Below are 25,764 nucleotides of genomic sequence, written 5' to 3'. Positions count from 1 at the left end.
TTGTGCTAGAGGATGGTTAATGGTGTTGGTGTCCAGAGCTGACCACTCCTCTGGAATGTTCTCTACCACTGCCGCCCGACGCAATTTGACCTGACAACTGGGCTGTGGATCAAAAGGACCATTTCCTCTGGTGTATGCGTGTGAAAGGGAATAAAAAGAGATTGCCCTGAGGCGTGCAGACCCTTTACCTTTCTCAAATCTCCAACCGTAAGAAAGCCTTTAATCAGTGAGAGGACATTATACACTGATGTGGTGCAGACACACATGTGCAAGTGCACATTCACATGCATTCAGATATTAAATTTCATCACCTTGATGCTGTCTTCCACCTCCATGTGTCCAAGCAGTTTGCCGTTGACACTGAAGCAACAGAACTGCCCCTTGTCATAGTAGATCATGCAGTGTCCCTCAGTGGAGCATTGGATGAGACGAGGCCGCAGGCAGCGCTCGGGGCCCTCCAGGGTCCGCAGAAGGTCCCCATTCATGGAATGGATCAGACAAGGACCCTCTGAGCAAACATAAGACAACATTATATAACTTGTATAATTATATACAAGTTAGAAAAAAATGGTGATTTTTTTTCCCTCTAGTCAGTTCAGATTTGTTTTTAGATAAACATTTTGGATACATTAATTAAGACGGAGAGACAATCTCACCTTTGCAGCCGCTGATGACGAGACCCAACTCCGCACACACACTCGCACATGTCACTTCATAGTCATGGCCCGTCAAGATAGCTCGCGGTGTGGTAAACTCTGCTAGGATAACAGACAAAATAGGTACGTCTATTACAGACGACAGCATCACAAAAAAAATACATTACTCCTTTTGGTCACCTGAGGAAGCAAAATGCAAAGACTTCTAATAGCCTCATTGCTTAAAGCACCAGTCAAAGCTGAGTAGTATAATAATAACTTTTAACATTAAACTTCAACATTAGAAGATGAAGACAATTTATTCCAGTAAAAAACATTAACAACCCAAAAAAAACACAGGCAAACAATAATGGATGAAACCAAAAAATAAAACCATGTCAAAGTTAATTACTTCAGCTCAGAGGAAATCTGTTTGATGTGTTTCTATATAGATGTACAGCATATGTACGGTAGCTTGTTGCACAGGCTTTGCATCTTTTACCCTGCACATACATTTCTGCCCTCATTCACTCTCCTTTTCTAGCACTTGTCACCCTCTGCCTCTCCCTATCTTTAAAACCTTCTCCCCCTGACTGCCTTCACTGGATCCAGATGTTTCTGCACTACAAACACAGGGATGAGGAAGGATGAGAGAGGAGAGAGAGAGAGAGAGTACGGAGAGAGAGAGAGAGAGAGAGAGAGAGAGAGAGAGAGAGAGAGAGAGAGAAGTGTGGTCCAAGTTATGAAGTTTGTGTAATTTTGTTTTGTTTCGAGCTGACTGGGATAGCAACAAAACAAAATGCTTTTACTTCTCCATCGTCTTCTCTGTCTGCAAGCACATGCACACTAGCATGGACTTTTGGATTATTATTATCTTTTAAACACACGTTTGCAGGCAAATGCCTTTGTTTTGTTGTGTGTGGTGTGGTGTGTGTGTGTGTGTGTGTGTGGTGTGTGTGTGGTGTGTGTGTGTGGTGTGTGTGTGTGTGTGTGTGTGTGTGTGTGTGTGTGTTGTGTGGGTAGCCTCTTTGGGCAGCATCCCTGAACTGGAGTGTGGGGTTCATTAGGGTTTCATGTCTCACGGAGGGGGGTCTTGACTTTAAAGACCCCGTCTTATTCTTTGCTGTCACAGGGCAAGTTTTGCCCAACATGAGGAACACTCAGTACATGATTCATGTTTAAATGCTTTGTGAAATTATTCTTCCAAAAATATTTGGATTTCAACCCCAAACGACTACACAGCAATGTAGTTTCAATAAAACTTGCAAAAAGCCAACTAGAGGAAAAGCTGAACTCTAGTCACGTATAAAAGTCATTATCAGCATAGTTTCAAATAATCAATCATATATTTAGAATAATACAGATTAAAAAGGGATGATTTAAATCAATAAATGAGTTATGATGGAAAAATACGTATGCATGTTATTCAGCAACAAAGTTTAATACGGTTTAAATACTGAATGGGAATGGAGTTTCAAAACAACATTAATAATTTAAAATGTATGATAAACAACAAAAAAACTTAGTACTAGCAAGTGACTTCACTTTTGTTCTTTTAAAGCCAATCCGCTCTTTTGTCCTCTTTGCAACTACTACCAGTCGCCTTAACTCTGGTCACACCAGGTCGACAGCCTAAACGTCTACATTTCATTTAGTTAACTGGGTAACATCCTCCACGTCACTAAAAGCAAACTTATGACCTACAAGCTTGTGGATTAAAGCATGATGTTGGGTTTTGCTCAGAGAAGATCAATAAAGCTAGATATATTGGTGTATCAGTTAACCTTTTCAGTCTCTGCTTGCCAGTTGGTTTGAATTAGCGCCACATCTGATTACAATCTCATACCTGTATATGACTGGAGCTGGGACACTGAGGAGGGTATCAGCAATCTAGACGTGTGCGTGTGTGTGTGTGTGTGTGTGTGTGTGTGTGTGTGTGTGTCGGATCCAAAAGCCAACTTAACTTTAGATCCTGTTTATATACTATCAAAAGCTTTAGTATTACAATGTATTTGAATGTCAATAATTGAATTTTAGTCATTAACTGTTCACTCATTTAGGACATTTGTTGTTGCAAGCTTAATACATGTACACAATTTCAGAGAATAATGAAGATTTCAGATTTGATACTAGATCCAGACACAAATAAATAACTAAATGTCATTAAACCACACATACATATATATATATATATATACATACACACACACAGTTGTTCTCAAAACATCAATGCTGATTTAAATACAAAAACTCATTGTACTGTTTCCCCACTGTGGCCAGCAGATGGCACTGGTGTCTGTGGAATCTCTCTCTACTGCTGTGCACGACAACAACATCTGCCTGTAGCAGGGACCAAGTGTGCATAGGTCAATGTGTACATGTGCATATCAGACATTCAGATGCATTTGTGTCAAGCTTATGAAGTGTGTGCGATGTTCACAGGGCGTTATGCATGAGAAGGAATGTCTGTGAATGCAGTGTATGTGAAGACTTTAGCTTGAAAGTGTTTCGTTTTTGGAAGAGGAATAAAGAAAAGTCTGCTGTCTGTATGTATTTTGTTGGTGCACGTACGGTGGGTTGGGTGGTTGTGTGTGGTGTGTGTGTGTGTGTGTGTGTGTGTGTGTGTGTGTGTGTGTGTGTGTGTGTGTGTGTGTGTGTGTGTGTCTGCCAAAGCTTCAGTGGGAGAGCTTCTGCGGTCTGGGGCAATGGAGCATCACATTGTGGTGGTGAAGGGTTGGGATGACGACTGCTTTGTCTGCTCCTCTAGCTACAGCGTGGTAACTGCGCTAAGCCAACTGAGGTATTACGGACACACGCATGCAAGCGTACATAAGAACATGTATAGCACATGCACTGGTAGGTACGAACATACAAAACAGTTTTAGGCAAGTAATAATTCCATAAATCAATCAAAATACAGCCCATTCTTAGAAAATGTGTAGTTATATTGTTTTACTCAGGACATAGAGTACAGTACAGATGTCATTTTTTGTGTCAGTTAATCTAATGTAACCTAGCAACATGCATTATTTATCCCATAAGGAAATGCAAATATGAGGATGATTAAAATAAGGCTCTAAAGGCGTCACAGTGTTAGTAGAATAAAATCTACGCGGCATATCAATCACTGTAAAGTGTCCATACTTTTTTGTAATGTTGTTATACTAATGCATTTTGTTAAGTAAAATAAAACGATCCAAAAGAGAAAAACATGATATGAAATGAGAGCAAAAAATAAAAATGTCGTTCATGTTTTTCAACTCACAAAAGCATTTGTCCTTTTCTTACCAAACATTTGATGATCCCTGTGAATTAACGTGGGATAAAGGGGGAATAAGAACATATTTTTCTTGATTCCAACATCCCACATCAGTGTATATGAGGTAATGGACAAACAATAGTCTACGCTGTCTTCCAAATCAAAAACCAATGTGGCTTATTAACCAAATCACAATTTGTCATAAATTTCAGCCCATTTGTAATGGATCACTTAGCAACATGTACGTCAATCTAAGCTGACCAAATTAGCACAGAGCAGGCTAAGGGCTGAGCAATGTGTGTTTGACGCTTTGATCATGGCTAATGCCATATGTTATGGTAACGTAAGAGAGGCCCATGACATTTTTACTTTATCGACTAGCATGACCCCGGGGCCTCAGATGGTGGTGAACTTTCTGTGCTGGCCGACACCCTCAACATCGCATTTTACGTCTAAGTGGCCCTCACTTTCACTCACATTAAAGACACACACACAACAACACACCACACACACACACACCACACACACACACAAACACAACAACCACACACACACACCCCACCACACACACACACACAACACACACACACACACACACACACACAAACACACACATCTGGTCTCACTGAAACTCACACAATCTCAAACACATTATCGAAAGCTGTTCCTGCTGCAACAGTGCTGCGAAATACAATCTGTATGCAGGAGGCCTGGCCTGGTCAGATGAAACTAGTTGTTACTTTACAGAGGGAGGCCGTAAATCACAGTCACAACTGTCTGGGAGGGAGAGCACTCAGAGAATACCTGCGTGCGTGTGTGCGTGCGTGCGTGCGTGTTCACATTCAGGCTGGTTTGCCTGTGTACTTACTGCCTGGACTCTCTCCAATGTTATTGTGCTTTCCGTTCCAGTACCACAGCAGCAGGGTGGCATCTCTGGAGCCTGACAGGACATAGCAGTCTCCTCCAATGTACGACTCAGAGCGAGCCAGACACGTCACCACGTCACGATGCCCAAACACTATCTGTGTCAGTTTGCCTGCAAAAGTACACACGTGTCAATGCACAAGAATCAGTAGTATTATTAGTGTTGTCTTTAAACAAGAAAGTAATGAAAAATAGATCAGAACATTTGAACAATACATTACAAGATTTGGTTATTTCATATTGCACCTGAATAACAAAAACAAAAACAAAACTAAAAGAGTATAAATGTATTTCATATGTGCAGTTCTTTGGAGCTCTTCGCAATGTGTTTGTTGATCATCCGTCTACTTGGCTAGTAATTCTACATGATCAAACAGGTACTAATTTCCAGACTACAATAAATATTTGTTCCAACTCTTGTCTGTATGAGTGTGTGTCTGTGCACATGCAGTGTGCTCCATGTGTATATTTAAAAAGGGGCTAATTGCTGTCAGATTTCCAGACCACAGCTCCACCGTCTAGCTGTCTAATACTCATTGCGCTCCTCATTGTGTGACCTCTGCAGTCAAACAGTGGATCGTTTTCAACACATGACATTTCTGCCTGGGTGTCAAAATCACTGTCCATCACGTTATTAAGCTGTATCTCACTGCAAACATGAGGGTTGTTATGAAACTTGGCATGCCACTGACTACATTTCCAAAGAAGAACAGAGACATCAAAGATGTAAAATGTTTGACATCTTTATAAACACTGAAAATAACTAATGATGGCAACAATAATGGCTACCATGCAGCTTGACACTGAACGCACACACCACACACCATCACACACACACATTCCACAACCACACACACCACAACACACACACACACACACACACACCAACACACACACAACACACACACACACACACACACACACACACACACACACACACACACCACACACACACACACACACACACACACACACACACACAAATTAAATTGGCTGTGTGTGCACGCAGGGTATGAGGCTATGTGTTTGTGCACGTGTTCCAATCAAGTCTTGTAATTGATAAAATCCCTCAGTTCTTTAACCTGGGGGCTTTAGGGACCTTGGTGGCAGCGTGTTGAGCGTGTGCGATTAAACTGTGTTCACGTTCCAGTCGCACACCCCGGTGGCAGTCACACAATAGAGCTATCTCTGTACTCCCATCCCTCCCTCCTCCATTAAAGGCAGGGAGGCCCTGGCCTATAGAAATTAAATCAGAGAGTGTTGTATAGATGGGTGTATGGTTCTGAATGGGGTATCAGGAGAAGAGTTGAGGAGCCGGGTATAGAGTTGAAGCTTCAGACAGTTTCATTTAGGACCCCTGACCTGATATTTGTGTGTGTGTGTGTGTGTGTGTGTGTGTGTGTGTGTGTGTGTGTGTACGCATGCAAGCATACGTGGCAAGTCAGTGGTATTAAGGCATACGCAATCTTACTGGGAAATATATATTACACATGGAATACTGGAGGTACTCACCATTTATGCAATAGATTTTTCATCATAATTTACAATTAGTGTACTTAATGAAATCAAAAACTACACAGCAATGGCTTTAAACTGAAACAGAGTTTTGTGCTACAATTGAAAGCATCTTAAAGTATCAAAAACATACTTCAGATATATTCAACTTCAATCCAGCACACATGCCGTCAACTGGCAAAAAATAAGAATGGAAAATAAAGAGATCCCTACTGTAGCAAGAAATTGTGTAAATGTTTTCAGCTACAATACAATAAAGCAGAGCACACCATCCATGGCATAGCAAGCAGCTAAGACTGTATACTGTATTGTTTACAGCACTGAGAATCTAAAGTCTACAGTACTGGTGGCTGCAATGTTAATTTCACTTTACAGTTCAAAAGTGTTGGACAAAACAAAATAACATTTTGATGATTGGATTTTCATTCTGTCTAGAGCCTTACTAGCAGTGGAGTTAAAAATAAAACAAAATTTGTCCTGAGGATGGTGCTAGAGGAAAGGCCATGTGGTTTGTTAACACTAGTGTCTTTAATAGCATGAATGTGTTCATCATCAAATTTCATGGCAATATTTGTTTATGAGAAATGTTCAGAGTTGACATTTTGGCTTGAGGGTAAAAAGAGGAAAGCTCATGGATTGTCTAATTAACCAATAGTTCATCTTCTGGGTAGTATGAATGTGCTCAGTAATCTTAATGACCATGTGCCCATTAGATTTTGATATTAGTGCAAAAATACACCCTGATGAGGCTCATGGGGTTTGTGCTATTGTGTGCCAGAGACTGTTGTTGCTTTTTGGAACAGAGATTTTTGGGTAAATTTATTCTGTTTCAACCAAAAAGAGTAACGCATTTGTACAGTTTCATTTAGGATTTTATCAGCCATACATAAAAAAACATAAAAACATTGAAGCAAAGATCTCATGCCAAGAATTTATGGGCAGAGAATATGTGCATGTTAAGACTCCAAACTGGTTTACATAAATTGTACAGTGACAACAAAATGGTTGCCTTATTTTGACAAAGATACATATGAAGGTATACACGTACAGCATGTAAATCTAGGACTAGGCAAGGGGACAAATTTGTTAGGAGATTATATGGCCTATTTTAAAAAAACAGCATACCCAAACTTGAAACAGAACAGTATTTTGGGACACTGATGATATGAGGGCTGAGAGGGAGGCGTGTACCATTATTATACAGTACCTGAGTCAGTGGAGTAAACCCGGAAGCTCTTGTCCCAAAAGCCGCATAGAAGGATGAAGCGGTTGTCCGCTGTGATGACGAAACACTGCGAGCTGATCTGAATGCTTTGGTCCAGCAGGTCTGAGATTTGACGACGGTGACTGCCCACGTTACTGGCTGGAGAGGAGAGAGGAATACAAATAAAATGAGCTACTGCAAATGTACAGATGCGCACAGAAAGATTAAATCTATGACCAGGCACACAGTTTACGGTTTACATATATCAGTTATTTTCAAAGAGCTCACACACCAATGCACCACCACTTCAGTTTCAGTGCACGGTGCTAAGAAGATTTGTGAGAGAATACATAAAACATCCTGGATGTTAAGTTTACGGGACTTCACATTTTTCCGTGAGAGTCGAAGAGTAATGGTAGAGCGAGCAGAAAATATGCACACCACTCACATAAGAACACACTGCAAATTCATCTTAGTTGTGTAATTAAGCCAATGGTCGGGTGGAAAGCAAATTTATTGACGATCTCTCCTCCATAAGTGGTATGTTTTTTTTTCCTTTTCTTGAGAGATATGTCCACTGGGAAGTATTTCTTATTTGGTGGGGTCACAAGCGCTGGAGAACAGGTGTCGGAGAAGATTGTTGAGCATGGAAACTGAGATAGTCCAGCATACATGCTACAACCAATAATTCAACCCATTTCTAACATTTCCCAACGCCATAGATGGCTCAACCTCAATTTACTGTGTTTAGCTCAGAGTCCTCCTGGAATGCAAACAGTTTAAATATATTACTACACAGAAATCCCCTCTACCTCCCCTAAAACACAAAAACATATTATTTAGTACATTGTTTACGTTTAAGTGTTAGAAACAAAAATATGAAAGTATTATATATATACAAGTATACTTTTATAGCATAAAAATGTGCCTGCAAAGTGTTCTTTCTGTGACAAATGACAAACTATAGAGCGCTCATAAAAACATGCAATATAAATACTCATGCACAGACAAAGATTTCATGTATTACTCCTGTAAAGGGGGGCAGTAAAGGAGAGAAATATTGTACGTGCAGATACAGATGAATATGTGAGACTAAACCCTGGTTATTTTCAGTAGTCAAGTGTTTGGAGAGAAAAGAAATGTGTGGAAATGGTCTGTTGAGACTAAGAGTGACCACAACATTCACGGAGAAAGAACTGCTCCCCTTGCAGAAGTGCGTGAGATCGTGCGAGGCTGCAGCAGAGCGACGGAGGCGAAGGTGGGAGCAGATAGGAGTGGCTCGTCTCTCCCTGCTCCACCAGTGCATCCCATACATCACTGTGGCTCGGCACTCTTCTCCTGCTCATCAACAAGTCGTGAAGGATGAGAGGCGCCCATATTGTCCTGACAGCCGTCCGCCGTGCATTCTCAATCACACATTATTACCGCATTCATATTCATTTCCATTGACACGCGTCCTTTCCCTCCGCTCAAATTAAACCAAAGAGGATGCAGAAAGGGAGGGAGGGAAGGGACGATTGAGAGGGAGAAAGAGGGGGAGTTGATGATGAAATGCCGGCCTAGGCCACAGCTCATTGCATTCCAATTTGCATGCAAATGGTCTAGTGTGAGAGCAGGGCCTATATCATGAGGAGTGAACTGGGGCAGAGGCTGAGAAACAACTCTAATCTACTGTCCAGGGACACGCCGCTGCAGACTGCCATGAGTCACCAAGATGCCAGCAGGATTCATACACAAACCACAAAAAAAAAAAATCATTTCATGCATACAGCATATAAACTCACACTATGTAAAGAATATGCATGTGTATGGACTATTTTACAGTCATAAATGACAGCATACCTATCAGAGGGTCAATTTCCACAGGAAGTTGGTACTGCTGGTCCTGCACCGTTGAGCTCTGATGACCTGACAGAGAAGAAGACAGATTGGATTAATATTGTAATCGTGTGGCCTTGTGAAGTAGATGCCGGCTTTCAGTTCATTATAACCACACTGAAAATTATAACCATAAAGTCACAGTGTCACCTGCTGGCCAAAGAGTTCTCCCGCAAATTACACATCAATTATGTTACAGAGCTACCAAGCCACAGTGAAACAAAATACTCTTTATGCTATATACAGTACATGCTGCAAAACACAATTTTTTGCTCAACCAAGTCCCTTTAGGTTATTTTGATGAACGGATTCAAAACACGGCGCAACAGATTCATCTATATTCAAGTGTTAAAGCAAGAATTAAAATAGAATTTCTTTCAGTCTTTTGGCAAAGAATGCCGCTCACACAGTTTAAAGCTATAGTGCGTAGTTTCTGTCGCCCCGACGAAGAATTCTAAGTAATGACAACAAAACTGTCGCTGCGTCTTCATTACACAAGCCGTCTGTGATCGCGCACGCACCCCTTACCATCTTCCACCCAGTTGCTAGTAGCTCAAAAACAGACTCTTCAGAAGAGGTAATTCTCTTCAGTCGAGCTTCTGCGTGGGAAAGTCACCGGACGACCCAATCTTCTGAACACAGCCATACTGAGAAACAGAGTGTTTTGTACTGATTTTTTTTTTTGCTTTGTAGCAACTCATTTGGCAATGGCTTGAATTTATCAGACGCTTATTAATATCAAAACGTTACGCACTAAAGCTTTAATGTTGGGATGCAACTCCTGATTCTTTTTATTATCAATCAACAGCTTCATTTTTTTAATCATTAAGCAATTAATTATTCAGACTATAAAATGTCTGACTACAGAACAAAATGCCACAATCACAATTTTCCAGATCCTAAGTTGACGTCTTCAAATGGTTTGTGTTTTCTGACAAACGGATCAAAAACCCAAAGATAGAGTTAACAATGATATAACTCACATAAAGAAGCAAATCCTTTTTAACATACGTGACTCCTCTGAGTAGGACTACAACTATTAATGATAAGACATCCAACGATTATTTTTGCGATTAACTGATTCACTTTTTTAGTTTCTAAAATGTCAGAAAATACTGAAAAATGCCTCTCATTGCTCATTTTGTCAGATCAAAATTCCAATCATCAATAATATTCAATTTATAAAAATGTACCAGAAAGAGTTAAATCTTTGTTAAACATTTGAGAATCTGACATAAACAACTGCTGTTTATTAATCAAAGTGTTGATTAATAACAGTATGTGCATTAGCTGCATCTTCTCCAGAGGCAAAAGATAAAATGTGACTGTTGGCAGCACTGTGTTGTTTACGACATGCTCATGAACAAATGCTTCATGTTTATTGTTGGCATGCGCCCTGTTGAGAAGAATTTACAACATGCACATCCTCCCATTCTTATCTTTTATCTGCTCCAACAGCCACACGAAGACTCCAGTAAATCCAGACAATTAATGAACTACCTCTGAACAGCACACATCTTGTTTTTTTTATACCAGCTAACTAAACCAATTAGGTTAATCAGTGTGGTCTGTGGTGCGCATGGATGAGGTTGTATTCTAGTGAAAAACCGATCAGTCTTCATCCTCATAAATTCAGAGATATCAAATTTAATGTTTCTTCTAAGGGCCGGATGGATGTTGAGTAAATAAGGTTTTGTGAAGTGAGAGGCTGATGTATGGAGGTGGACGTGAGACCTGATGCCGGCTGCTGCATGTGTCACATTTGATACTGCTATCAAGTAGACACAGTCAACTGTCTCCCAAATCAACGTCCATCCTATAGAGACGAGACCGGTCAATTCTTGACTTGGGGGAATTAGACAACGAGTATGGAGGAGAGACACAAACCGAGATAATGGAAAAATGATTCTGTGGGAGCAAAAGATGGTATTTACCTGTCTAAAATACCCAATAAAGGTTAATATGATGCAGAATCACAATGGCAGAAAATCACAGAACAAATTCATTCAATACAATATGATACGGCATACTTTATTGTCCCTTTAGGGAAATTTCTTTTGGACGCCAAGCTGCACACATAAATAACGCCTTGACAATTACAAACAAAACAATACAGCACACGTAGCAGTCACAACCGAAAATTGCATTGCATAAATTCTGTGGTAAAAACATACTGCACGCCACATCTATTTCTCTCACCTCCCTGTAAAACACCATGAAAATATTGCCAAATCTCTACTGCCTTAAGCAGCATTGTTTAAAAGTTTGACAGAGGTAGGAACAAGAGTTTTTTAAATAACTGAGTTTGCACTTTGCCTTGAGGGACCCTGTAGCGCCTGCCAGAGGGCAAGAGCTCCTATTCTGTGTGGAGGATATGTGATGGTCAGTCGCTATCCTCAGAGCTTGCCTTTTAAACAAACTGTTCGTAAATTGACTGGAGAGGCTGGCATTCATTCTTCTCCATCACCTTCATAGCTTCAATAGGCGAGGAGTCTTAGTTGTTGATTTTACTGTGAGATTGCCATGCCATGCTAGTAACCCTGTGTCTGACTTAGCTTTCTAATACAGCCTGATAGAATAAACAACTTGATAAAATAATGGTGTATATAAGACAATAATGAGTGCATGGACCCAAATCTCTCACCTGTCAATCCGTGCCACTTGTTGACGGCAAAGATTCGGTTGGCGGTGACGGTGATGATGGCAGGTGACGTTAGACCTGCCTGGGTGTTGGCTGCTACGTGGGACACGGGAGAGTTGGATGGGAACTTCAGCACCATGATAACATCCTGCTGCATCTGCTCCGTAAACATCAGCGGGGTCTGCAGGAGAAGATACTGTTCAGGCCCCCAGGACGGACAACGGGATGCAGGGAAGCGAGGGGAAAGAGCCAAGATATGGAGCGGCGGACAACGAGCAAAACAGAAAGACGAGCAAAGCAGCCGCGGATGGCGTTAGCAAAGAGAAAAAAACAGAGGGAGGGAGGAAAAAGGACAGAGAGAAAGTTAGGGAGCTTAAGCAGGATAGCAGTAAGCAGCAATTAAGTAGTACAGGTTAGAAAAAGAGTCAGGTAAAAGGCTAGAAATCTCTTTTGAAACAATAATGCAGGAAGATTAGGATAGGAAAGAATCTTGAAAAGCCTTAATACTCTTCAATATATATTAATAATGATATATTAATAAAAATGAAAAGTGTTACAAAAGACAAGTCATTCTGTTTAAGTGCCCTTTCACTCAATGTGTGTTCACTGTGCAGAATAACATATGAGCGGAGTTTCACACTGGAAGCCCGTTTTGATTTTTCAATGAGGGAGGAGTAGATGTCATTTTAAGTTATTATTTTGAACATTTACAGTATGTCCAGAGCATTTGTTTGTCTTAAAACATGTCTGGATGGGATCTGTAAGAACACCGGGTATGAAGTGTGCAGTAAGAACAGTTTGGAACTAAAACGTCAGATAGATACACAGCATGTAAATTATTCTAATTTCCTTGAAATCAATGTTATTCTCCTGAGAAGAACTGCCTGCAACTAACCATTATTATCATTTCATCTCATGATTAATCCCTTTTTGTTTAAATCTATGACATGTGATAAATTAACTGTTTTGTCTAACCACAAGACATAAAACAGACAAAAGGGAGCCAAATCTCATCAAACCTTTTGACAATTCATTTGCTTCTGGCAACTGACTAATGTGAAAATAACTATTTCAGGATTACTTTTTACTGACGTTAACAGGAGTAAAATAGAAATGAATTTTTTGTTGCATTACATTAAACGTATCATATATTATTATACATACACAGTGGGGGAAACTGACAACACTGCAGTCATAACCAAAAAGTACTTTCACTGACCTATCAGACTCTTTCCCCGGTTAGACACAAGCTCATACATAAAGTGGTTGTACTAAGTAGCTATAACACAGAGCACTTTTCCTCCTTGCGTGTAAAGAAGAGGAACATCAGTGTTAACATCGGGAACAGACCTGAGTAAATCCGGTGTGTCTGACAGCTAACCAGACGCACTGACAGTATCATTACCACCAGCATGGGCAGATGCCGACACTCTGACAACACACTCACATGAGAGAGGATGGAGAGAAAGTAGAGAGCAAGAACATGTAAAAGTAAAGAAAACAGGGCATTTAGAAAGAGTATGGTGTGGAGGGTTAGAAATGAGTTTGAATAATGGCGTCTGAATATTATGTTTGAAAACTACGTGTGCTGAAGTCAAAATAAAAACATTTCATAGGAATTTGCGCATGAGTGCTACAGATTCAAAGCCCTAGCCTGAGTTTGTGTCTGTGAGTGCATGTGTGCGCTGGGTGGTGGTCTACAGCCAGCTGTCAGCGCCACAGGGACACCACACTAATAGGGACTCATGGGGCCTTGCCCCATCACAAGCAGACACACTGACTGCACTCCTTGGCCCTTAAAAAGCCGTCACTTCACTGCGGCTGTTCATTGCTCTCCTTTGCTGATCTCCTCTGCTTCCAGCTCAGGTAGAAAATCTGGCACAGACCCAGGTTTCCAGCGCAAAGCTGTGCCTTTCCCCTGCACATACCTCTTACTAAACACACACACACACACACACAAATGCTTGTGATCTTTTCCTTTCACACACACCTCCCTAATGATGAGAGAGGAGATGCTTTCAAACCCACGACTTTATTTTCCCACAGTTGTAGATGGATAAAGAGAAAGTAGGAGGTAAATGGAGGATGAAGCGAGTCAGTCAAAAATTAAAAAGAAGAGTTATATGAAGCAAAGCAGAGAGCTTACATCAGGGCACACCCGAGGTCAAGGACAGCATTAAACAGGCAGCACAATGGTTGAGACTGTAGCTCAGTTGGCTGATGGTTATATGGTAATATGTTCAGACCGAAGGACTACAAGTATAGTGGTTTTGGGGGGGTTTCTAAGACTATATGTTTGAGTGTACGTATGCATGTGCATCACTCACCACTTGCATGGCTGAGCTTCGGGGTGGGTGTGGTTCGATGAGTAACTGGCAGGGGGTCTGTCCAAAACTCCTGATTTGAGACTCCACAGCCTGAAGGAAAAAAAAGAAATCAAGGGTAAGGAATGGCAAAGGAAAAAAAGGAGTGAAAGAAAACTGAAAAAATTAGTCAGTCTTGAATTTTTGCACTTCAGGAATTTTAAATGCAAATTGCATAATGTGACTCAAATGCCTCGTAAAGAGGTGCAAATTAATAGATAAATAACCACATGGTGGTGTATGTCAGTAGCTACTAAAGAAAATTAAATAGCTAAAAAACCATCAGCATCACGTTGATGTAAAAACACTGTAAATATACAGAGAAATTAAAAGGGATAGATGCCTCCGTAACAGTCATATAAAAACCTGCTTGATCATTTTTTATAATATATATTTCATATGATATCATCATACACAAAAATGTAAGATTACTGAGTCTCAACAAAAAGAAGACAAAGATGAATGCAAAATGCACGACACACACACACACACACACACACACACACACACACACACACACACACACACACACACACACACACACACACACACACACACACACACACACACACACACACACACACACACACACACACACACACACACACACACACACACACACACACACACACACACACACACACACAGAGAGAGAGAATAGGGTTGAGACAGGCAGGCTTGTAGGCAGGCTAGGTGGTGTTAATGAAGAGGTATAGGACTATAAATGTCAGAGCAGACGCCGGCCGAGCAGCCTCTGGACATCATCACACAGCTCACTGTCAGGCCAACTAGCATGAGCTGGAACACACCCACAGCAGTGTATAGATGTACAGGCACCAACGTATGCCAAAACTCTACCATATCACACTATTATTATCTAGAACAGACTAATTCTTTTCACAGACCAAAATGCTTGTTATGTAAGTTTATAATGACTCAGAAAAGGAGCTAAATCTCACAATTGAGAAAATGTTTGTGATAAAAATAAAATAAAAAAACATTACAAATGCACACAAGAACATTGTTTAATGTTCAGTATAAACAAAACAGAATGGGGGAAAAAACTATGAAACTAAATAAAGAAAACAAAAGTGTCTGTGGAGATTTGTATAACAACATTAAGCAGAAACGCTATGATATAGTCTGATTGATGGTTTATAAAAAAAAAAAGGACAAGCAGTGAGAAAATGGCCAACACAAAATGATGACAGTATGTCAGTATGTTGGTGTGCACTATGACTGGCTGTGTGGGAGGGACAGCTTGTGTATGTGTGTGTGCAGGCTGAGACGTTTGAGCCCGACTTGGCGAGGCCTGGGAGAATGAGCTCATGGTTGAGGCCTGCGTATGTTATTTCCATGAGAAAAAAAGATTGGGTAGTTAGTCTGCTCGTACCCATTGTCTGAAACTAACCAGAGAGAGACACAGAGAAAGAGTGATCTCAACTGTCTATTACAAGATTTCATCCGCTTCTTTACTGCTAAGAATCATGCACCAAAGAATAATTCTACATACACACAACAAAGATTATACAGTCAATACTCTCATTTTTCTCAACTTTTATGTACGCTTTCTTTACCCAGGTAGTTCTGCACTTACATTTTACTTTGACCTCCTTTACAGCTACCTCTATCTAAAATTCTCTATCATTTTGCAAAGAATAACAGACTCAAATCATCCTCTGTATGACATGGCATACATTGATACATGATAAGTACTCTACGAGTTCATGTCAATAATGTATGGGTAATAAATAAATACAATAAACTGGATTCAATGTCCCTGTTTCACATTGGAGGAGAAGGAGCATTGATTAAGTCCGGTTAGAAACTTTCAGAAGAGATTTTAAAACTCCTTGTTATAATAATTGGAATTTATATAGCGCTTTTCACAGATTCAAATTTGCTTTTTAACAGGAGTGTCTTTGGTTCTGTGCACAAAACTGCACATACTGTATGTTGCATGTGTGTAAGCTTACTAGTTCTGACAGAGATACCTCCATGATCCAGTATTATTGTATTAAGACTGGTGTGTTACATAAACTAAAATGTTTATTTTCTGTTCATTGAATGATATCAAAGGTCACCTTTGCACAAGACCTCATTACTGGTCATGACACCTTTTCCATCTCTTTCACTTAGTCTGTTAGTGAGAGGACATCAGTGCATCATTCAAGGTCAAAGTGCCTCCCCTCTCCTCTGCCTATAGAGCCGAGCATTTTGCTTAAGCTAATGTGAGGAGGAGACTCCTCAAAGCCACTCAACCTATCTTCATTAAGTTCAGCTCTGACATTTATGATGCTGCGGAACGTTGGAAAGTGGCCGAGTCTAGGTCAGCATGTCCTATCCCTCTATGCCAATGCAATGCTCAGGTGATTATATGAGGGGCCATCCACAAGGCCAATCTCTTTTGGGGGTGCTGGCCCGTGTCTGATGAAGGTTTTCTATACTCTATACATTTAAATGGCTGCGACACCCTCGGCTCACACGTCCCAACCCTCCCTTTGATTTACTCAGCCACTTGACAAGATGGATCTCCATGTAAAACAAGCTGCTTTTATGCAAATCGCTCCGACAACACTCACTCTATGAATAGAATAAAAAGAATAACTACTATGGCCTTATGTTGTTGACAAGAAGCGTAGTAGAACACTCTTTATCTTAGGTTTTAGATGTTGATTCTCTTTAAAAATGGGGGGAAATGAAATACAGCGAAGGGTATATTCTCCAAAGAAAATAAACCTTTGACTTTGGCTGAGTGTTAAAGCAGGTTCACTCGCGTGGGTATGTTTCCCGTCTTCTGCCGAATTACGCAAACACTGTACAATTCAGACTGGGCACTGTGTTTTGTCGCTGGTGTGAGAGGCTGTGGGATTTTCCGTAATCACATGTGAAAGAGGGGAAGCCCTGTACAATGATGAGAAGGCAACACAGGGTGTGTTTCTCTTTATACACTGAGAGGCAACACAGATGTGCAAAAATGCCATGCACATGGGTGCACACGCATACGCATGAATGCATCTGCAGAGACACAGCCGTTCTCTTAGAGAGAAAGAGGGCGGATGAGATTTGACTTGTGGCGGAGGCAGGACAGGAAGTAATCATGGTTTAGAAAAACACAGCAGTGGTCTCCACAACATTCCCTAATCTGTGCTGAGATATTGAAAACTCTCTCCCAGAATAGAAATCTACAGATAAACACAAATTTATGCTGATGAGCACACATAAATATACAAAGGTATACACATGCCAATGGATTCATGTATACGTGTACGTACAAACATCTAGGTATGGTCTATACTGTGTGTGTGAGTGTGTGCGAGAGAGAGGTTGGGTTGCGGCAGGTGGGAGTAAAAGACTGCCAAACAACATGGCAGGAATAAAGAACTCCCTGCCCCAATTACTACCTTTTCCGACCCAAACGTACACACACACAAACACACACGTCTGTGACCCATCCGCCTGACAATGAACAGCTCCAGGACCTGTCCTAATGCGGCCTAGCCTGGCCCAGACCACAGCTCAGGCTGAAACAGTTGTCACTCAGTAGTGGCAGACTCTGGGGACATTTTCAGACCCAAAGCCCTCAGTCCTAAAGCTCCTGCAGACCTCAGCCACCCCCAGCGCCCGGCCATGACGAGGCACAGGCCTGGAACTCTGTTTCCACCTTCTGCACAGACGGGGCATGCTTCCTTCCGTACAAACACAGTTGAAGGAGAACCTTGGCTTAGCTCACAGGGATAACACTGTTTTGGTTTATTTAACTAATTAAAGCGCTCAGACTGAGGGTGTTTTCAAAACGTGAAAGCCAGCAGATTGGACTCACAGCATCGGAGGAGGAGCAGGAGGAGAAAACAACTAACTGCTGATATGTTCATATTTTAGTGGATGCTGAAATTAATAAATAAATTCAATTCAATTCAATTCAATTTTATTTATAGTATCAATTCATAACAAGAGTTATCTCAAGACACTTTACAGATAGACCACACTCCAGAATTTACAAGGACCCAACAGTTGTAGTAGTTTCCTCCAGAGCAAGCAACAGTGCGACAGTGGCGAGGAAAAACTTCCTTTTAGGCAGAAACCTCGTTCAGACCCAGGCTCTTGGTAGGCGGTGTCTGACGGGCCGGTTGGGGTTAGAATGAAAAATGTAATCTTAAATTCAACTGTGATGTTTGGAACAATTAATTTAAACAAACACCCCCCTATGTTTCCCATAAAAGTTGATGCTTCCACAAAATAAGTTACCAACAGCTTAATTTCAAAGGAAAAAGTAAAATAACATTTTCTCTGTAAAGCAATGCAGCAGATTTTCCATAAGTCTAACTCTGTGCACACAATACAATCCCTTCAAACCCAATGGGGCACCACTCTTGGCGCACTGGTCTAGTGTATTGTTTTGTTTTTTAAGTTATAGTTATGACAGTGAATGGTGTAGTGGAGTACAATGCCATTACTATCAAAGATGACAAAACAAGACCCACGTCATCACAAACCTGAATTATCAGGTTTAGCAAAGGTCCTCATTTATTGTGGTCTAAATGGAGATGATATATAACAACATACATATATATTATATATATATATATTAATATATATATATATATATTATATATATATAAACATACATATATACATACATATATAATATAATATACACACACACACACACAACACACACACACCCACAGTATGTATTACATTGCATATATACATACATAACATATATACACAATATTACAACACACACAAATTATACATACACACATACATATTTCAAATATATCACGCGGCCGGGCAGCCTTTTGCCTCCACTGCCCTTCATGCTCAGTGACTGTAGCATCACGGACACAAGAGTAGATCATTGATTTATCACCTCATTCACCCTAATTCCCATCCAGATGTGCTTTGGCCTTTAGCTACCCACCCACCCACCCGCACGCAGATTCATTACCAGGGTGCACGAGCCATTTCCACACCCAGCCCATTACCTATTCTTCTCTCACAACCGCATAAGTGGATCACCAGTGGACAACTATTTCTGCCAGGCTGTTCCAGTGACCAAGGGAAGGATAAATCCTCACACACGCAGGACGCCATCAGAGGCAGGTGCATGTGATGTGAGTGGTATTAAAATAGCACCTCCTGCTTATGACTGCAGGAATGCAGATTTTGGATATGTATTCTTCTGAATATTTATTTTACTGTAATTTATATGCTCTGTACACTATTTTACTGTCAAATCATTAAAAATGTGTTTTTTGACATTATTATATATACTATTTAAAAAAAATACTCTATACCAGTGCCAGGAAGAGTGCTACCCCCATTAGGGTTTAAAGTGTTTATATTGTGTGCACTGGGTTAGTCTTTATGGTTTCACTATTTCAAATGTTTTCAGATCTCAACAATTACTTTGGTAAGTGACCTTTGCTCATAGCCAATTGAAATGACGGCCAAAACTGGGAAAACAAGAAACAAGATATGATAAACTGGAATTATGCTTTAGGAGAAATCCTGTATAAAGCCTCAAACTGTGACGAGAATAAAAATAGAATGTGTTCAACTTTTGACACCACAACTCAAACGTCTAAAAGGCTGATGTGAGCCAGGTCAAGTGGCCTGATGCTGGCAAGCTGTCTTTTACAGCAGATTGGTGAAGTTGTCAGACCGGTGTTTGGCTGTGGGCAAGCTAGCTGTGTTTTTCTTTTCAGCACTGTGTTTTGTGGGGTTGCTTTCGGGCAGGCCAGTGTTAGCTTGTGTGCGCAGCAGTTCAAAGTGAGGGGAATAATGAATAATGAATGAAAGCCAAGGAGGAGGCTTTAAGGCGTTAAAGTGGAACACTTGGTGGATAGCTTTCAGAGATATCACACAGGGGGAAAAGCTTTGCTCAGCAATTCCTGCCAGCAGATTGTTAGCTTAGCTCTCCCCTGCCATTCATCAACCAATTTAACATGGCTAATGGCATCAAAAAAATCCCTGAAATACAGAGGCACTGAATGGACAGATGCTTTTATAATAAAGTCAGATTAAGCATCCATTTGAGAGGGCTTCTGCTCAAGTGTACTTACTGTAATACGCTGTTTTTTTCCCTTACTCAGCATGATCTGCCAAGGAAGTTAAATCAGCAGTGTCGTACAAACAGTTCATGTGTATTAAAATGTGTGCGTGTGTGTGCTTGTATGTATGTACTGTATCGTGTATCAGCCTCACCTCTCTGAGCATGGGGTCACTGATGGAGCTGAGGTTGACTGCACCTTCGTAGGTAAGATAATAGAAAACATTGAGGGCTCTGGTGGCTTCAGGTCCCTGCTGCTTGTAGCCGAAGATCAGATCGATCCACTGGTGGAGCTGGCAGGACACAAACTCGCTCTCCAGAGCCTGTAAATGAAGGAGAGGGCAGAGGATTACAAGTGTTGTAAATGTCAACAGATGCAGAACATTCACACAACATACTATAACCAAATGCTTCTCCCCTCAAACATGTTCCTCATCCCATTACTGAACAGCAGTTATCACTAATGCCCCTCAAAGATGAATTCCTCAGAGGAAAGGAGAATATCCTTCTAAGTGTTCCTGTGACAGAGTCTGCCAATGATTTCTATAATGAGCAAAAAGCAGAGTGAATCCATATCTGATCATATGGGAACATCAAAACATTAGAGAACTCTTGTAGTTCATTAGGGAGCCATTTCAGGCTCTGTCTTTGTTCTTTTCTCTGCTGGTTGTGGGCGGATAAGAGCACCGTGTTGCTCTTCTGCAGACATCTCTGCATCGCCATAACGCTGAGATACAGGCCATTTTCTCTCCTCATTAGCTAGCAAAGGAGGGAAAAAAACATTTATGGTTTCCTCATAAAAACAGGCAATTGTGTTAATTTGTGTAAAGCTGTCGCCTCACAAAAGCCCTCTAAACACAACCAAATTAAAATGAGGCAGCCCTTGATTGTCATTGCTGCCTTGTGTCACATTAATTTGTGACAAAACATTAGCCTGTGCTACACTTAAATGGCAATTTATATCATTTACATTTTTTACTGCAGAGACCAACGCATCCCTCACTTAAATGTGACTTTCTGACAGCTCATTCTGCATCTAATTCTTCCCGACTCTCTTAATTACAACTTTCAATCAGGGAGGAAAGTGCGGGTATAAAGAGGAGACCGTATGCACTTGAAGTATGATGATGTTTTTACTTGAGTACAGACTGAATTTTGTATGTCGTCGCAAATTCCATAATCTGAACTAATTAGGAGCTTATAAACAATATAAGCATTGTGTGGATAATTTAAGAACATACAAGCATAACATTGGTTCCTAGAAGGAAAAACCTCAGCAGGCAAAGATGGTTCTCAGGTTCAATGTGTGGAAAAATACAAAGATACTAACTCGGGCTGAGTATTACACGTCTATAAAAAATGTGTCTTTAGCTCCATGAGGAAGGAGCATTAGTATTATACCCACATCACTATTGGAAAACATTGATTTGTGTCAATAGCTGTCCATAGTCTCGATGATAATATAAATATTACATGTAGTATATGTAAGTGGAAAAATAGGATGCATCCTCCTGTATTTGTCTTTGTTTTTAATGTGTTTGTCATGCACAATATTTCATATATTATATATATGATGTATTATTGTTTGTGCACTTTCCCTTCTTGATATTGATATACTTTTGAATGAGTTTTTATTGTACTTCTAGAATTGTTTTGGGATGTGGGATTGTTGGATGGTTAACCAAACCTATAATTATAAAAGCCACTAAGATCAAACTGGGTTGAAAATGTCCATTCAAATAAATATGTGGTTCGGAGTGAGTGTCCAGACGTTATTATGTAGCACCGAGTATCAATGAAGGAACCAAAACTGTGCTCAGACAGAAAATCCGGTTTACTTATATTTTCATGGACTAGTTCTTAATATAACTCTAAATTTAAACTAAACTTTTTTTTATGATATACTTGTTTTTGGTTCAAACAACATTTAACATCTACAAGAGTGTTTAGAGAGAATTTTTATTTTCTCAAAGTAAGGTATTACTGAAAGTATCGTTTCACTATCGGTAAAGAGTCAGGTATATTATGGCACTAGTATAGAAAAAATTTCAAGCAAACATTTTCTATTACTGTAACTAGGTAGAATGGTCCACAGCTTCTTTGTCCTCGCTGCAGAATTAATGTGTATACTCTAAGTATATGGTTATTACACACATTGGCTTTTGAACAATGCCCCACTTAAGATGCAATCACTGCTCTGAGAGCTGTAGAATAGACAAAGTTAGCAGATGGAGAGAGATTGGTCTATTCTTTTGTGTCTCACTTGACATTTTCCAATAAGGCCCGATCTATGGGATAATGCTAAAGCAAAACTAAGCAAACATTTAGTATTAAGATAAAACAGAACACCCCTAGAGTCCAAGACAGTCTAGACTCCAGTCTATCTGTGCCTTTAACATCAGCATATTTTGAGTGTTAAGTGAATGTCCTTTTTATTGATGTTACATTATAAGCCAGGGAAAAGCCTTTATTCAAACTATGTGTGTGTGTGTGTGTGTGTGTGCGTGCGTGCGTGTGTGCGTGTGTGCGTGCGTGCGTGCAAGTGAGGGAGAGATCAGTTCATTATGCGCTAAGATTGACCTTTGACGGGCCCTGTTCCTCTGTTTCTAAAACTAAAGCTGGGCCTGATGGGCATTTAATGTGTACTGCAATCTACTGTCAATCAGCATAGGGAAACAAAGAGCAGCCATGTTATTGCAGCTCCCTCTCAAGAGGCCCGCCTTTATGGAAATCACTTGCATGTACCATTTGGAGAGGGAGCAACACAAATGTGAGTGCATGCGTGTGTGTGCGAGGGCTGTGTTGGCATTGTAAGTGTATAGCTGTGCATTATTGTATTTGTTTGGTATTTCTGACAAAAGGCTCAGCAGTACTTTGTGACTGAAGTCTAGGTGTAGGAATTTAACCTCAGTGGATCTCAGAGATTCAAAGAATATCTGCCTACGCCTGTGGGTATACAGCAAACTGCCTTGATCACGGTTCTTCAAAGCTCTTTCAAAAAGTGCACAGTGTTATCTCACCACTCAGACAATACTCAGGTTGGAATGTCAAAGAAAAGCTATAGTCTGACCCTTTGACTAGACTTGGGATTTCACATTTGCTGCAAAGAATACATCTGATTATATTCTACAATTTTTCTCCAAAAGCAATTTAAAAAACATCAATGAGCCACACCATTGCACTGGGTGACATTTTCCTTTATTACCCTGGGTATGGACATTGTAGTTTATTTTGAGCCACCATCCCCACAAGTTTACAAAACATGGCTGAAAAATATTCCCCAACAAATCTCTTTTTACTCGTGTTTGAGTACCACTATAGTGCTTGACTGCTTCAGGAAATGATTACACCTTTTTTCTAAAAATTAAATTATATATTTGCGACCCGTTTTCAAAGCTTTACATCTTCAGAAGGAACCAAATATAGATCACCAGCCGTATCCTTTTTAAACCCACACAATACCATACTAAATTTGCAAATTGACAATAATAGTAATGCTATTTCAATTATACATGTGAGAGTTGTGATAAAAACCAACAATGACTTTAGATTTTCTACTTTTATCTAGAAGACCGCATATGAGGAATTTATGCTACTTGATAGACAAGCAGAAACTTAAATGCAGATATCAGGCATGTACTGACAACCCATTAACAATGCTCTAGGTGAGCAGGTGTGGAAAAGTCTCCTTCTATATAGCCACACTGTGGAAATAGTGTGGCAGAAGGTTGGGGCAGATAGCAGATTCCTGAGGTGGGATCTGGTGCCACTTCGGGAGAACCAGGCAGGATTATTGATGGGCCAATTAGCAGCCAGTGTGTGTGTCATCCCCATCCACGGGGGACTCTCTGATAATTAATGAATAATTTAGCATGCCTTTATGTAAATGCTGATAGGGGGTAGAAGTCACTGAAATCCCAGATTTCTATTGTTAAGGATTTGACAAAGTACACCTTTGAAGCATAGGGGGGTCCCCTTTGTTGTGTTCTGTGACTTGTTTCCAATGGCAACAATACTTTGGAATATTCTCATATGTAAGCCAATGTAATCATTCAACTTAATCAGTTTTTGCCCTTCAAAAGGACCCAAGTATTCAAATGAATTTCTCAAATTTCTCTTCTTGACCTGAATGCTTATTCTGCTTGCCTGCCAGTTTGCCGGGCTATGATAATTAACATGCCTTTTTTTGTGTCTCACATTACCTTATTTTTTTTTCCTTTTCAAAACATCTGAAGCTGGAGTGTGAATTTAAAGCCTAAAAATCCCAGTAAAACACTCAAAGAAAGACAGTTTGAAAATGTGTCAGTCAATATGTTACTCTTTAGAGCGGGATACACTCTAGACTGAGGACTTAAAGGCATGCAATCTTTATTTGAGACATCAGACCGGAGACACCAAATGATTGCAATTAACCAGCTGGTGGACATTAAACCAGGATTAGGAGTCCTAAGGAGCAAAACGGAGAACGTCTGATCTCAACTCAGTGGCTACTGGCTGGTGAGGTTATGCAGCCTCACCTTGGAATGTTTTTTTTTTCCTGCTTGCAAGTGGGTTCGATTTATTTAGATTCCTTTTTTCTTTTTTACCTCCCTTTGCTCAAAAGTAAAAGTGTCTGTCCATGCTATAGGTCCGGGCTTATCAGTAAAGTTCCTGTGCCTCGCTGTGGTTTACGGTTAGCTTTATGGTCTGGATTGAGCTGGATTTCACTTTGGCTTTAACGAGGTGACACTGAATGCTCTCCTCCTTCCCTCATTGGCCCTAAAAAACCCTTTTAAGGACTTATGGAGAGCTGTCTGTAAGGATGTTAAAATGTCACTTAACAAATCAATCCACTCATTTGCATGCCAACGGTGATGCGAGTGTACATGGACGTGCCCGTGCGCGTGTCAACGGTGGTGTGGGTGTGTAATCGAATGCACATGTTGTATGCAGAGTGTTGTCAGCAGCAGACTGTTTTCTTTTGTATCGATTACGGATGAATAAAGCAAACACTTGTCAGGTCTGTATATAGTAAAACGACTGTTTAAGAACAAGCTGTTCAAAACATCCTGAAAACCACATTCAGTGTGGGTCAGTGAAACACTGGGCTTTTTTCGCATAACAAAAAAGCCAAAGAATCAGATATTGAGATCTGTTTAGTTGTATTGCATTGTTATTGTGTGTTTTATCAAATCTAATTTTTACCATCAAATCTGTGTGTTTCCAAGTACAACAAACATCATTATCCTTAGCGACCCTTATCCTTAAGACTAAGTCTATTCTTCTTACCTTAATACAAGTTTATTAT

General features: G+C 40.3%; 1 protein-coding gene across 8 annotated transcripts in view; it reads right to left on the bottom strand.

Moving 5' to 3' along the window:
- The window catches only part of lrba (LPS-responsive vesicle trafficking, beach and anchor containing), a 199,232-nt gene that overhangs the window by 5,416 nt on the left and 168,052 nt on the right, over positions 1-25,764 (bottom strand). For 4 of the 8 annotated variants that reach the window (XM_032539028.1, XM_032539072.1, XM_032539053.1 and 1 more), the window contains 8 exons: positions 20,633-20,800; positions 14,384-14,473; positions 12,060-12,252; positions 9,380-9,445; positions 7,541-7,696; positions 4,763-4,930; positions 657-758; positions 312-508 (listed from right to left, as the gene is read on the bottom strand). In XM_032539028.1, the coding sequence (XP_032394919.1) occupies positions 312-508; positions 657-758; positions 4,763-4,930; positions 7,541-7,696; positions 9,380-9,445; positions 12,060-12,252; positions 14,384-14,473; positions 20,633-20,800 (1,140 nt within the window). The remainder of the gene's footprint in view (positions 1-311; positions 509-656; positions 759-4,762; positions 4,931-7,540; positions 7,697-9,379; positions 9,446-12,059; positions 12,253-14,383; positions 14,474-20,632; positions 20,801-25,764) is intronic. The other 4 variants (XM_032539063.1, XM_032539082.1, XM_032539046.1 and 1 more) reach the window with 3 other exon arrangements.

This window comes from Etheostoma spectabile, chromosome 2, assembly GCF_008692095.1.
Source record: "Etheostoma spectabile isolate EspeVRDwgs_2016 chromosome 2, UIUC_Espe_1.0, whole genome shotgun sequence".
NCBI classification, from domain to species: domain Eukaryota; kingdom Metazoa; phylum Chordata; class Actinopteri; order Perciformes; family Percidae; genus Etheostoma; species Etheostoma spectabile.
Note: the sequence above shows the minus strand (reverse complement) of the source record. Positions and strands in the feature narration are given on the sequence as shown.